At 59.4% G+C, this 13,332-nt stretch overlaps 1 protein-coding gene across 2 annotated transcripts; it reads left to right on the forward strand.

The window, feature by feature from the left end:
• The first annotated feature begins 23 nt into the window (after window positions 1-23).
• On the forward strand, window positions 24-13,289 carry PRKCSH (PRKCSH beta subunit of glucosidase II). Of its 2 annotated transcripts, none has more exons than XM_019964211.2 (18): window positions 24-150; window positions 550-699; window positions 904-1,020; window positions 1,483-1,578; window positions 1,682-1,739; window positions 2,652-2,769; window positions 4,444-4,573; window positions 8,794-8,878; window positions 9,708-9,786; window positions 10,479-10,565; window positions 10,874-11,050; window positions 11,122-11,218; window positions 11,677-11,746; window positions 12,018-12,107; window positions 12,302-12,376; window positions 12,470-12,569; window positions 12,649-12,822; window positions 12,956-13,289. In XM_019964211.2, exons 1-17 carry the CDS (start codon window positions 42-44, stop codon window positions 12,793-12,795), a joined length of 1,785 nt encoding a protein of 594 aa, XP_019819770.2. In that variant the 5' UTR covers window positions 24-41; the 3' UTR covers window positions 12,796-12,822; window positions 12,956-13,289. The 2 variants fall into 2 exon arrangements, with proteins under 2 accessions (XP_019819770.2, XP_019819771.1); XM_019964212.2 differs by lacking the exon at window positions 24-150 and adding an exon at window positions 228-364.
• The last annotated feature ends 43 nt before the right edge of the window (window positions 13,290-13,332 follow it).

Genomic DNA, 13,332 nt, shown 5'->3' on the forward strand with positions numbered 1-13,332 from the left:
AACATGGCAGCCAAGACCCGCCGTCCCTAGCGCGGAGCGTGATGCCGGACATGACGATTCTCACACACTTCCGCTTCCTTTCTGCAGGAGAAACCGTTGGCTGCTGGGTCAGGGGGGCGCGGTGGATATTGACCTTTGCCCCAGCCTCGTGTACGTGGTGGACTAGTGGGCGGGAGGACCCCCCACCCCCGCAATTTCCTATTTAGGGGCAGCCGAAGGGTGTGCGTTTGGAGAGGGGGGTACTGTTAACCCTTTTGGCCGATTGGCGGGAACTGGATAGCGAACCACCTCCGACCCAGAGGGAGCGGAGGTTTTGAGTTCCGCTCACCATTGATTTGGGCCAAGTGAGGTTCCCTTCCACTAGGTAGGACTGGGGAGAACCCCCCACCCCGCGCCTCCGCCCCGGCCCCCGTGCCCCCAGTGTGGGAAGTTAAGTGAGACCTCTTTGCACGGAGCGATGAAGGAATCCAGTTGACCGGAGGGAGAGGCGCCTTCCTTCGGCTGGAAGGAGCCCTCTCCTACTGACCTGCTGCCTCTTTCTCGCTGCAGCGTGGGGTCGCAGTGCATCTCCCAGTAGCCTCCTTCTGGCAGAACCCATTTCCGGCTTCCGAGGCTTCAGCGAGATGTTACTGCTGCTGCTGCTACTGCCGATGTGTTGGGCCGTGGAAGTCAGGCGACCCCGGGGCGTCTCCCTCACCAGTGAGTGAGCCACTGGAGGTGGCCAGAATTGGGGGTGGGGTGTGGGAGGCTTCCGGGATAGGCGCTTACAGCCTTCGGTCTCAGTGTTCTGGACTCTGGGCAGGGAAGGTTGCAATGCTTAGCCGGTGGGAGTGGGAAGAGGTACCTTTGGGTGGAAAGGGCTCTCTTCCTGCCCTGGACTGGGCCCCTTGTCCCCCTCCCCAGACCATCACTTCTACGACGAGTCAAAGCCTTTCACTTGCCTGGATGGCTCTGCCAGTATCCCCTTTGATCAGGTCAATGATGACTACTGTGACTGCAAAGATGGCTCAGATGAACCAGGTGAGTGTTTTCTCCATTCATCCATGCATCCGTTCATTCATTCATTGTACGTTTATTGAGCTGGTGAGTGCTACGTCCTGTGTGGTGTCCCAGACAGACCCAGTCCTGTCTTCACAGGGCTCTCTGTTGAGTGGAGGCAAGCAGGCACAGAATAAAGTGGGTCAGTGGTTTGGTGAGGAGATGGGGAGGCGCTATGGGAGCCCAGAGGGGGAGGGGGAGGGCTTGGCAGGGCCCAGTTGGGAGGGCCCCCCCCCCCCCGCCCCCCGCCACCCCCCAGCGTGGAGAGGCAGGAGGGAGCCCAGAAGCCTTTTGTTTCAGGCCCCCAAAGTGCAGTGGTCCTTCCTGCCCTTACTTGGCATCAGTTATTCTCACATTTCTCACGCTCCCGTGTGCATGTGGTGGGCGTGACCTGCCGGATCCTGAACCCACTCCACAAACCCTCCTTCCCTCCTTTCCTCACAGGCACAGCTGCCTGTCCCAACGGCAGCTTCCACTGCACCAACACAGGCTACAAGGCCCTGTACATCTCCTCCAGATGGGTCAACGATGGAGTGTGTGGTGAATGAACTGGCCCCAGGATGGGGGACAGGGTGCTGGGCGGAGGGAAGGCGGCATTGCGGGGTGGGGGGAGTCCTGACAGCGCCCCCACGTCTGCCCTCAGACTGCTGTGACGGGACCGACGAATACAACAGCGGGATCGTCTGTGAGAACACCTGCAAGTACGTAGCTGACACCCCCGTTCCCTTGCCCCCCTCTCCCCCTTCCCTTGCCTCGCCTTGCTGGGTGAATCGGGCTCCCTCTCCTCTCTGCTTTTGTGTGTTGAGGGCTCAGCCTGTGTCAGGTGCTCTGTGCATGCTCTATCAGCGGTTTCCCTTCTGGCCTGGAAGCGAGTGTCATGTGTTCGCCTGTTCAGCCGATGAGGGAGCTCACGCTCAGAAAGGAAAATGACTTCCTCAGGGTCTCATAGCTAAGAGATAGCAGAACCAGGACTCGAATCCAGCTTGGTCTAACCTGGGACTCTGTGCTTTTAATTGCACCGCTGCAGCAGGACCTGAAAACTGAAATGCCCACAGGCAGGTGATGGAAGCAAGTGCATGCAGGCCGAGTGTAAGGCAGTCAGGGAGTGATGGGGATTGTGGCGTTTAAAAGGGACAGCCTCCCTCCACTCCTGTGAGTTGGGAGCAGGTGGCAGGACCGGATATGTTTTTCAGAAAAGCTGAGCGTCGTGACGTTTCCGTAAACCCTTCTGATGGAAGGTCTCTTAAGTAGAGAGTAGACTGAGCAGATTTTGCCTACAGGCCAGACAGCCCTTCTGTCAGGGAGTCTGTGACTTGTGCGCTCGTCTCTTTCTCCTCTTGGGCACCTCCTTCCAGCCCCACATCCCAGCAACCCCTAGTCCCTCCCACGGCCCTGAGGGTGAGCGAGCCCTGTCCACTGCATCTCCTCCCTAGGACGGGGGTGAGGGACTCTGAAGCCAGGAGGACCTGGGGGAGGAGGGAGCAGGAGTGTTTGAGCTCCTGTTTTTGCCCACACAATGGGGTGATGGCAGGGGCTTGAACCCCTTTGGAAGAGGCAGACCTAGTGGGCACTAAACGCCCTCCCATTGGTGCTTGTGTCTCCCTTCCCCCCAGAGAGAAGGGCCGCAAGGAGAGAGAGACACTGCAGCAGATGGCAGAGGTGACCCGCGAGGGCTTCCGCCTGAAGAAGATCCTGATTGAGGACTGGAAGAAGGCCCGGGAGGAGAAGCAGGTGAGGGGCCTGGTGGGGCTGAGCCAGGACGACCTGGAGGCTGGTGAGGCTGGCTGGGGTTTATGTCTGCTCCCCACCAGTGGTGTCCTGGGGCCAGTTGGTGTCTGTCTGTGCCTTGTGTCCACTTGACGTTTAGTTGTTGCTTAGGCTGGTACCAGGTGGGCGGCAGCCAGGCATGGACCTAGGCCTTGGGTGCAGACCAAAGTGGGCTTGGAGGAGGGACGCCTCTCCTCCAGGTTCTAGGGTGCTCTCATCTGTAAGTTAAGGCCAGTGACTGTATGTCTTACCAGTTCTGGGGGAGGACTCAAGACAAGGTCCTTCAACCACAGCCAGGTTAGCTCAGTAGGGTGGGTGCTGGGGATGTATGGGGGGAGGGCCGAAGAGGGTGAGTCCCCAGGGGTGTGTCTCTCCCTGCCTGTCTGCCACCCCCTTAACTGGTAGGTCAGAGTCCTCAACTCTCCTTCAGGGCTCCCGCTTAACCCTCTGAGCAAGGGCCCCAGCTCTGTTTCTCAGACCAGGGAAGGGTCGGGTCTTCCTCTCCCACCCCCATGGCCTGGCTAGTGAGGTACCTCCTGAATTCATAGTGGGCAGTGTATTCAGGGCCAGTGAGATCCTTCTCGTGCTTAGCCACACAGTGAAGTTGGTGCCAAGTGACCTTTGACTTCATGGGCCAGCAGGAGGACCCTGGCCGCAGATCAGGTTGAGGTGTCAGGCAAAGTCTTGGGAGGGACCCTACATCCTAGGGCCCACATTCTTAGGCTGGAGCCCACCCAGCACACACGTTCCTTGCTTCCTTCCTTCCTTGAATATTTTTTATTTATTTGGTTGTGCTGGGTCTTAGTTGCAGCATGTGGAATCTAGTTCCCTGACCAAGGATCAAATTGGCCGCCTTGAATTTGGAGTACAGGGTCTTGGCCACTGAATCACCAGGGAAATCCCCGTTCTTTTTTTTTCTTTTTTTTTTTTAATACAAGCAATCAGTTTTTAAAAAGAATTTTATTTTATTTTTGGCTGTGCCGGGTCTTCATTGCTGCACGCAGGCTTTCTCTGGTTGCAGCAGGCAGGCTTCTCATTCAGTGGCTTCTGTTATTGCGGATCACAGGCCCTAGGCACGCCGGCTTCAGGAGTTGCAGTTCCCAGGCTCTAGAGCACAGGCTCAGTAGTTGTGGCGCAGGGGCTTAGCTTCTCCTAGGCACGTGGAGTCTTCCTGGGCCAGGAATCAAACGTATGTTCCCTCCCTTGGTCCCTCTGCTCTCTGAACCCGCCTTGGGGCACAGGAAGCAAGGAAGACCTCTTGGAGGAGGAGGTCTCCATCTAAATCAAAATCTGTAGGTTTATTCAGAGTTAGCCAGGCAGAGTGTTGCAGACAGAAGGAAAGCCTATGTGAAGAACTAGGGGCAGTGTGTGTGGAGAGCTTTGAATGTTGTTAGGGCAGTTAAGATAGCAAAGGGGTGGATGAGGCTGGAGAGGTGGGCAGGGTCCTGGTTGTGCAGGGCCTCAGGCATGCACTGAGGTGTTTGCATTTCTCTCCAGTGGGCTGCAGAGAACCACAGTAGCAGGGGTTGGGGGAGATCCAGGAGGCGGGTGTATTAGGAAAAGATAATGTGGAATAGAGGCAGGAGAGGAAGAGGGAAGAATAGGCTGAGAGCCGGCCCCTGTCTTCTGCCTTCCCAGAAAAAGCTCATTGAGCTGCAGGCTGGAAAGAAGTCACTGGAGGACCAGGTGGAGGTGCTGCGGACCCTGAAGGAGGAAGCCGAGAAGCCAGAGGAGGCGGCCAAAGACCAGCACCGCAGGCTGTGGGAAGGTACATCGCTGCATCCCGCGTGGCTGAGATGCCCCCTTGGCTCCTGCCAGGGAAGAGTCTGGGCCCAGGAGTCTCTTGCCCATTGTCTCTTGTCTGTCGTTCCACTGGTTTTTTTTAAATCACGGCCCTTTAGTTCCCCAGTTGCCTCATTATCTTCGACTGTGTGTTGGGCATTGTGTTTAAAAGTCATTTATAGCAGTAACTTGCAGCTTTGATGAGAGGTCCTTCTCTCGAGAAGAGGGGCTTTTCTTTCTGCCTTCTTTGTGGGAACACTGGATTCAGGGACTGCAAGTCTGAAGTTGAGGCTGGAGCTTCCTCCAGCCCCCCAGGCAGAGCGAGCCGAGGTCCGAGCAAGGGCTGCCTGATTCCTGGCCCAGCTTAGCCCTGAGGGGAGTCTCATGGGGTCATAGTTATGGGGCAGGTCACCTTGGACCTTGATTTTCATTTCCCTTCCCTCACAAGTTATCAAAATGGACATCCACATTTGCCAGGCTTGGCAAAATCCTTTAGGATGAAAGCAGCTTCTACCTTCTCTTCTCTTCTTCACTTCCTCATTGCTCTGGCAACTCCTACTGCCTGGGGTTGGTTTTAAGGTGATTTTTTTTTTTTTTTAATGCTTGGTCCAGCATTTTCTTGCTGTTGGCAGATTGTGCCGCTGTTGTGGATAATCTGAAACCTTGGCATTTGTTCTGAGTCTGCTGTGTGCAGGGACACACATGGCGGAAGGCGGATAGGAGGGAGAGGTGGGGCAGAAACCCACTCCAGACTAGTTGAAAGACTAAGATCAAGCATTGCCAGAAATATCTGGAGCCGTGGCCCCAGCCGGTCACAGGGATGGTGACCAGCGGCTGGTAGCCTTCTGAGGCTGTGCTGTGATCTCCTCCATCTTTTTGAGCATCTGCTGTGTTCTTCCGCCCTTCCCTCTCTCCGTCCTGATTTCTCATAATCGGTAATTCAGTCGTTCATCTGACAAGCACCTGCTGCGTGCCTGTGATGTGCCAGGTCTACCCCAGGTGCCCACAGTACATCATTGACTAAGATGGAGGAAGCCCTTTACCTGTAGAAGGGACAGGCTCAAAGGTCGCAAGGCTGCATCTTGTCTAGTTTTTAAGGAGCAGCAAGGAGACCATGGGCTTCCTAGGTGGTGCTAGCGGTAAAGAATCTGTCTGCCAATGCAGGAGACACAAGAGATGCAGGTTCAATCCCTGGGTTGGGAAGATCGCCTGGAGGAGAGCATGGCAACCTGGTCTAGTATTCTTGTCTGGGAAATCCCATGGACAGGGAAGCCTGGCAGGCTACAGTCCATGGGTCACAAAGAGTCAGACATGACTGAGCAGTGCACACACACACACACACAGAGACCATGTTGGTGAATGAGCAGAGACTCCCCCTCTTTGTTTACATAACATCAGCTGCTTCTGTGATCAAGCCACAGAGTTCAGGGGTTGCCAACAGGGACCTTATGACCTGTCAAACCTAAAATATTTAGCGCTGGGTTCTTTACAGTAAAGTTTGCTGACCCCTGATACAGACACCAGTATTCTCTCCCACGCTGACGCTGGGTAGACCAGGGCACCCAGTGCTTGTTTCACAAGGATCATCGTGTTTTTGTCCCTGCTCCCCTTTCCCAGTCATCACCTTGTTTCACAAACAAGGAAGCTGAGGCCAAAGAGGCCACTGGCTTGCCCAGCTAGACTGATGCCCACATTATTCCTATTGCAGACCCTGTCCCTTATCTGCAGGCTTGAGTCACCAGCCTGCTCCTGCCTCGCTCAGGGCCCAGTTTCCTTTGCGTGTGTTGGGTCTTTGTTGCATGGTGTGGGGCTTCTCTAGTTGCAGCAGGCAGACTCAGTTGCCCCACGGCGTGTGTTATCTTACGCCAGAAATGTGTCCCCCGTGTTGATGCTTTATTAGGATTAGATTATATTATTACGTTTCTATTTATTAAGTTCTATTAAATTATTGTTTTTTATTAGAAGTATTAGAATCAGAAGGCTGACTTTTTATTACTAGTTTATATTTACTTTTGGCCATGCCGGGTCTTCCTTGCTGCTTGCAGCCTTTCTCTAGTTGCGGCAAGCGGGGGCTACTTTTTGTTAGGGTGTGGGGCTTTCTCATTGCAGAGCACAGGCTCTAGGCGCACGGGCTTCATAGTTGTGGCACACAGGCTCAGTAGTTGTAGTGCGCAGGCTTAGTTGCTCCACAGCATGTGGAGTCCCCTCGGACCAGAGATCGAACCCGTTTCTCCCGCACAGATTCTTTGCTGGAAGCCTGATTCTTAACCACTGGACCCCAGGGAAGTCCCTGGGCCCATTCTGCCCCTTCTGGCCTGCTGATGGCCTCCCTCCATCAGGCCAGCAGTCTTCCTGGCTCCCCCAATGCCTTGGGTGGGACAGCATTTGGGCCACCACTGGCTGGTTACAACGCCCCCTGCGGTCGAGGGCTTCCCCCCGCTCTCTGTACCCTGTGTATGTGCCATGTTGGCCTGATGGCCTGCCCACACCCCCACCAGCCCTGCGAAACTGCTGCTCTTTGTTGCTCCCAGGCCTCTGCTCCAGCCATGCCCACTGCAGACGTGTGTCGAGCGGGCTGCAGGCCCAGTGCTCAGCGGTGACACACGCCCCCTCTAGAAGATTCCACTGGGCAGCACTGGTCTGCACGGTGTATGCGTGTTGTGCTCTGTCCCCGGGTGCCTCGTTTCCTTTTACTCTTTGCCCTCCATTTTTTCTCACTGCGGTAAAATCCCAGTCATGTTACAAATTCACCATTTCAGCCAGTTTTCAGTGCCCGACTCAACGGTGTCAGGTACGTCCACACTGTCGACAGTGTCCAGCAGGACGTCGTCGCTGCTGTCTAGTTCCAGAACATTCCTATCACCCCAGGACGGACCCCCAGGCCCATTAAACTGGCCCTCCAGATCTCCCCTTGGCCCCGTCCCCAGCCCCCGGCCCCACGCGTTGGCTTCCTGTTTCCATGGACTGACCTGCTCTGGACGTTTCACATGAGGAAGTCAGGCAGTGAGTGGCCTCTGTGACTGACTGCTTTCCCCTAGCATCGTACTGTCAAGGGTCATCCATGTTGTAGCCCGGTGTCGGGACCCCTGCTTCCTTTTTAAGAGCTGCTGTCCATTCCAGCGTGTGACCCTGGTGGGGTTGTCTCATCCAGGTCCATTTTTCCCATCAGGTTTTTGGTCTCCACTGCTTGTAAGTGGCTCTTGTGTACCGAGGGGCTGGCCCTTGGTGACTGAAGTTGCAGGCGTTTTCTCTTTCACCTTTGCTGCCAGGTTCCTTTACTCTTTTTTTCTGGGCCACGTGTTAGAAAGTGAGCGAACTCTGGTCTTTGCTTCTGTTTCCACCTTCTTTTGCACCATGTCTAGCATCCTTTTACACAAGGCTGGGCAGACTAGTGCCTGGCTTCTTAGTGTGGAGTTTCTGACTCAGGTTCAGGGTTGGCACGCCACGGAGGTTGCACCGGGATTCCCAGAAGGTGGTGGGGATGAGCATGGGCTCTGGAGGCACATGGCCTGGCTTGGGCCCCCGGCTGTGCCCCTCACCAGCTGGGTGACCATGGGCAGGTCCTTTCATCCACCTGAGCCTGGGGCTCTCATCTGTGAGGACATTGTTGCGGTCTCTGGGACACAGGCTGCTCATCCTGGTGGAGAGGGCCGAGCCTCATAGTGCGGCTGCACTGGGGGTGCTTTCCTGAGTGACCCTGAGCCGGTTGGGCTGAGACAGGCCGAGGAGAGACCATCAGAGCACGTGTGGGGCTGCAGCGCCCTGCGTCCTCTGGCCACAGCTCAGTTCCCGTCTTCCGTGCTGGTGGCTTCTCCCCCTTTGCGAGACACTCCGTGGGGCCCCCAGGACATCTGCCTCACCTGGCTGCGCCCCCACCCCAGCCTCTGTCCCCTGACCTCTTTTCCTGGGGCCTCCTGAATGTGGCACACCTATGGTCCTACCCCTCACTCTGTCACGGATTGTTCAGACTCTCTGCAGATGCCCCCAGCTGCCCCTGCTGGATCCTCCATCCATCTGGCACTGCCCAGCTCCTCTGCCCCCCCACCCCCACACAGGCCAGCCCTTCTCATTGCCTAGCTCCCGCCCCCAGTCTGCCCCCCACAGTGGCCTGACTCAGAGCCCCAGCCTCAGCACCCAGAGGCCCGGGCACACAGTGAGCCCAGGGGGTGCTGGGGATGGAGGATGATGGAGCTGGTCCTTCCACAGAGCAGCAGGCCATCTCCAAGGAGCAGCGGGAGCGGGAGCTGGCAGCCAGCGCCTTCCAGGAGCTGGATGATGACATGGATGGCGCGTGAGTGTGCCAGCGCCACCTGCCCCGGGCTCCCTCCTCCCTCTCCCCGCCTTTAGGAAACCAACCAGAGCCCACCTCCTTGCCCTGGAGCCCGATCCCCTGGGGGCGTGGAGGGGCTGGGGAAGAGATGAGGGAAAACACCCCCTCGAGCTGGACAGGGGGACTCAGGATCTCAGTGCTTTTCGAAAGCCTATTCTGTGGCCTGGGACGCTTTAGTGAAAGACGAAATCCTGGCCAGTGCCCCTGAACTTGCTGGCCGACCCCAGGCCCACGGCTCAGTGGAGGGTGGGCTTTTGGGAACAGGGAGGCTGGGCAGGCCCCCTGGTGGGAGGCCTGGGACTTTGGAGGGTTCCTGGGGGGAGAATGGGCAGGGCGGTCCCGTTCCTGGTGGGCAGTGGTGGTGGGCGGTGGGATAGGGGCAGGATGGGCCACCATGGGTATGTGGGTCTCCTGTGGTGGAGGACGCCAGGCCACAGTGTTTCCCTGTGCTGGGCTCTAAGGGTGGAAGGGAGTGGCAGCTGGGCCTTGAGGACACGGCTACCACTCCACCCCTGTGCCTGTCCCTCCCTTGTGCTCCTCAGGGCTGTGGAACCTCAGCAGCGGGTAGGAGGCAGGGGACGGGGTGGCTAGGACCTGCCTTTCCCAGGATAGAGACCAGACCGGGCCCTAACTCCAGACCTCATTTTTTCCCACTTTCCTGCCTGCCCTCTCTCTCTGCCCCGAGGTCCTAAAGCAAGTTCTCAGGAGGAGCCCTGGCCCAGGTTGGGGGGCAATTGACCAGAAGCCCATGGGCTCACTGCTCTATCGTCTTCTGCCTTTGACCCCGCAGGGTCTCAGTGGCTGAGCTGCAGACCCACCCGGAGCTGGACACGGATGGGGACGGGGCATTATCAGAAGGGGAAGCCCAGGTACTCGGCCCACCCCTTTGCTTGGGACTTCTGGAGGGGATTGCCCCAAGGTGACCTCAGGGTTGGGAGGGCGGGGGTGGCCAGAGGCAGGCCTTCTGTGGGCTACTCCCATGGAGAGTCCCCTGCTGGCCCAGGGCCAGGGTTCTGGGGGGGCCCAGCCTGGCTGGTGTGGCCAGGCCTTGCCTGGTGACTAGGAGGGGCTACCCAGGGCCTTCCTCCCTCCCCTGTGGGACCTAGTGGAGTCATGTGGTGCCTCAGGGCGTCTCGTGGGGAGAGTTAGGTTCCCTGTACCCATGCTCCCCCGGCCCTACCCAGTGCACACACCTGGTCACCCGCCCTCCTCACAGCTCTGCCCTCATGGCCTTGTCCCTGCTCCCCACCCATCGCTGCCCTGCTGGTCCTCACTCCCCACCTCGCCCTGGCCTCTGTCTCTCAGCTCCTCTCCCTGGTCTCTCCAGTCCCCACCCCGCACCTCTCTGGCCCCCGCCTCTTTCCCACAGCCCTGTGCTGCCCCCTTCTGGCAGACGCTCCTCACCCAGCCCAGCTCCAGTCTGGCCCTGGGCAAGTCAGCGCGTGCTGTGCCTGGCACCGCAGCCTGAGGGCCCCTGCACCCACTACGAGAGTGCCTGGGTTGGAGTTGGGGGGCACGTAGAGGTCCTGCCCCTGACCCCACCCCAACCTGACACACACAGACCCTCCTTGGGGGAGACGCGCAGATGGATGCTGCTTTCTTCTATGACCGTGTCTGGGCCGCCATCAGGGACAAGTACCGGTCCGAGGTCAGTAGAGGGAGGGGAAGGGATGTGATATGAGCCCCCTCTGCCGCCCCCGCCCTGCCCCTGGATGCCTCACAAAGGCACTGCCTCCAGCTCTGGCACAGGGCCACCCTGGCCAGCTGGGCGGCCCCACCTCCTCTACAGAAGCCACCCCGCCCCCAGCTGTCTGTCCCTCCCTCCCTCTTTCTAGGCTCCTTGGAAGGGATGGAGACACAAGGCCGCCCTTGGGCGATGGTGGGAGCCTGGCCCCGGCCCTGGGGGTGGGGGTGGACCCCCGAGTCCTCAGCACGACCTCTCCGCACGTCCGGCAGGTGCTGCCCACTGAGTACCCACCATTGCCTCCTGCACCCGATGTGATGGAGCCCAAGGAGGAGCAGCCCCCCATGCCCTCACCGCCCACAGAGGAGGAGGACGAAGACGAGGAGGACGAGGAGACAGAGGAGGATGAGGATGAGGAGGACGAGGATTCCCAGGGGGAGCAGCCCAAGGTGGGTGTTTAGGGGTGGAGGGAGTGATGGGTGGGAGTGGTCACTCGCTGACTCTGTCCTCTCACCCCCAGGACGCCCCACCCCCAGCCCCAGCCCCCCAGACGGCCAGCCCCACCGAGGAGGATAGGATGCCGCCGTATGATGAGCAGACGCAGGCCTTCATCAATGGTGAGGGCTGACCCTGGGAGGGAGGGGCCCCTCCCTGTCGCCAGCAGGTGCAGGGGCCCAAGAAACAGGCCCCGCTTGCTCCTCGAGGGGACCTGGGGCTGGCCCAGGCAAGCCCAGGGGGCTCTGGGCCACCCAGAGGGGGCTTCTGGGGCCTGGGGAAGCTGGCACCACCACACCAGTCCCAGGGGCCCTTCTCCCTCCTCGTGGGTAGCTGTTGTTTGTGTCGCCCTTGGTAGGCGAGGAACCAGCAGGGCCCCAGGAGCCCCGGCCCTGCTCCCTCAAGAGCTGAGAGCCGGGGCGGGGCGGTGGGGTCTGCCTGGCAGCTGGCAAGGCCCAGAGGGTCTTCCTGGGCCCTCTCCTCACCCAGAGCCAGCCCTGGGGCTGGGGGAATCAGGCCTGTCTGCGCCACCCCCTGCCCTGTGTGGGGACACCTCTGACCTCCTTCCCAACCCCACCAGCTGCCCAGGAGGCCCGCAACAAGTTCGAAGAGGCTGAGCGGTCCCTGAAGGACATGGAAGAATCCATCAGGTATGGGGGTGCCCATGCGGTCGCAGCAAGGCCACTTCTCCACTGCCCCATGGCCGCCTGCTGCCCAACTCCCCAGAGATGGTGGCGATGGGGAAGTCACTCAGGCAACCTCTGCAAATTGGAGGTGGCTCCTGCAGGGAGAGTCCCCAGGTGGTGGGGACTGGAGCCCAGGCCCCGAGAGACCCTCCGCCACTCGAGTGGGCCTTCCTGCGTTGTCCTGAGTCGGGCTGGCACCCCCCACTGCCCCTTAACCTCCGGGCCTCACCTTTAGGAACCTGGAACAGGAGATTTCATTTGATTTTGGCCCCAACGGCGAGTTCGCCTACCTGTACAGCCAGTGCTATGAGCTCACCACCAATGAGTGCGTCCCCTGTGGGCACGTGTGGTGGGTGGGCTTGGTGGGTCTGGGCCTGAGCAAGGACGAGGTGGGGAGGGAGGGTGGTGGGCTTAGGCACAGCCACTGGGATTTGAGGTACTTGCATGGCTCTGGTGTGGGGGGTTGTCGTGGAGGCTGGGACCCCTGTTCCCCCACCCACCAGCCCCATCCCACGACAGGTACGTCTACAGACTCTGCCCCTTCAAGCTTGTCTCACAGAAACCCAAACTCGGCGGCTCCCCTACCAGCCTTGGGTGAGTGAGCTCGGGCTAGGCCCCCTTCTCGGCCCCTCATCCCCACCCCTGGCTGCCCCGGCCGGCCCCTCTCAGCGGCCCACTCTCCCATAGCACCTGGGGCTCGTGGGCTGGCCCCGACCACGACAAGTTCAGCGCCATGAAGTATGAGCAGGGCACAGGCTGCTGGCAGGGCCCCAATCGCTCCACCACCGTGAGTGCCCGCGGGCTGGGGGAAGTGGAGTGGGGATGTGGCCCACAGAGCCCACCTGAGCCCCACCTGCCCACCCCAGGTGCGCCTGCTGTGCGGGAAGGAGACGGTGGTGACCAGCACCACAGAGCCCAGCCGCTGCGAGTACCTCATGGAGCTGATGACGCCAGCTGCCTGCCCAGAGCCCCCGCCTGAATACCCAGTGGAGGGCGACCATGATGAGCTCTAGCCCTGCCCTGCCCTGCCCAGTGCAGAGGTGAGTGGGGAGATGGGGGTCTCTCCCATCCTACTGTTCGGGGGCATGGTGGGGCGGGGGGGCTCTTGGCCACACGACTGCTTCCCCATCCATCTCCCTTCGTCTGTCTCATTTGGTTTCTCTCTGGTCCCAGAAATCAAGATGTGGAACCAGCCCCCAGTGGTGCTCCCCATCCGCCCCTGAGTCTGTGGACCAAGGCCTGCCGCTATGGGTCACCTCACCCACCCCACAGGGCAGGAAGCAGGTAGGGCTCCATGCCCTGCTTTTGGTTGGCCAGTGGGGCAGAGCCATGTTCCCAGGCCCCTGCTGCCTCCACAGATGGAATAAAGGAGCCTGTCCTGCTTGGGCCCCCACACCCTGGGGGCCTGGCCCGCTGTGCCCCCCACCCAGGGTATCTGCCTTCCCTCTAGGTGGGGAAGTGACTTGACCTGTGACCCCCAAACAATAAACATGATCCCTCCAACTCATCTGTGTCTGGCTTTGCTGGGGTGTGAAAGGGCCGGGGGTGGA

This window comes from Bos indicus, chromosome 7, assembly GCF_029378745.1.
Source record: "Bos indicus isolate NIAB-ARS_2022 breed Sahiwal x Tharparkar chromosome 7, NIAB-ARS_B.indTharparkar_mat_pri_1.0, whole genome shotgun sequence".
Lineage (NCBI taxonomy): Eukaryota > Metazoa > Chordata > Mammalia > Artiodactyla > Bovidae > Bos > Bos indicus.

Bases quoted from the DNA above. Each gene is read 5' to 3' on its own strand.
- PRKCSH (XM_019964211.2), top strand. From the start codon at position 42: ATGCCGGACATGACGATTCTCACACACTTCCGCTTCCTTTCTGCAGGA. The intron at 1,021-1,482 runs GTGAGTGTTTTC...CTTTCCTCACAG, and splicing joins AGATGGCTCAGATGAACCAG to GCACAGCTGCCTGTCCCAAC. The intron at 10,566-10,873 runs GTCAGTAGAGGG...CACGTCCGGCAG, and splicing joins GGGACAAGTACCGGTCCGAG to GTGCTGCCCACTGAGTACCC.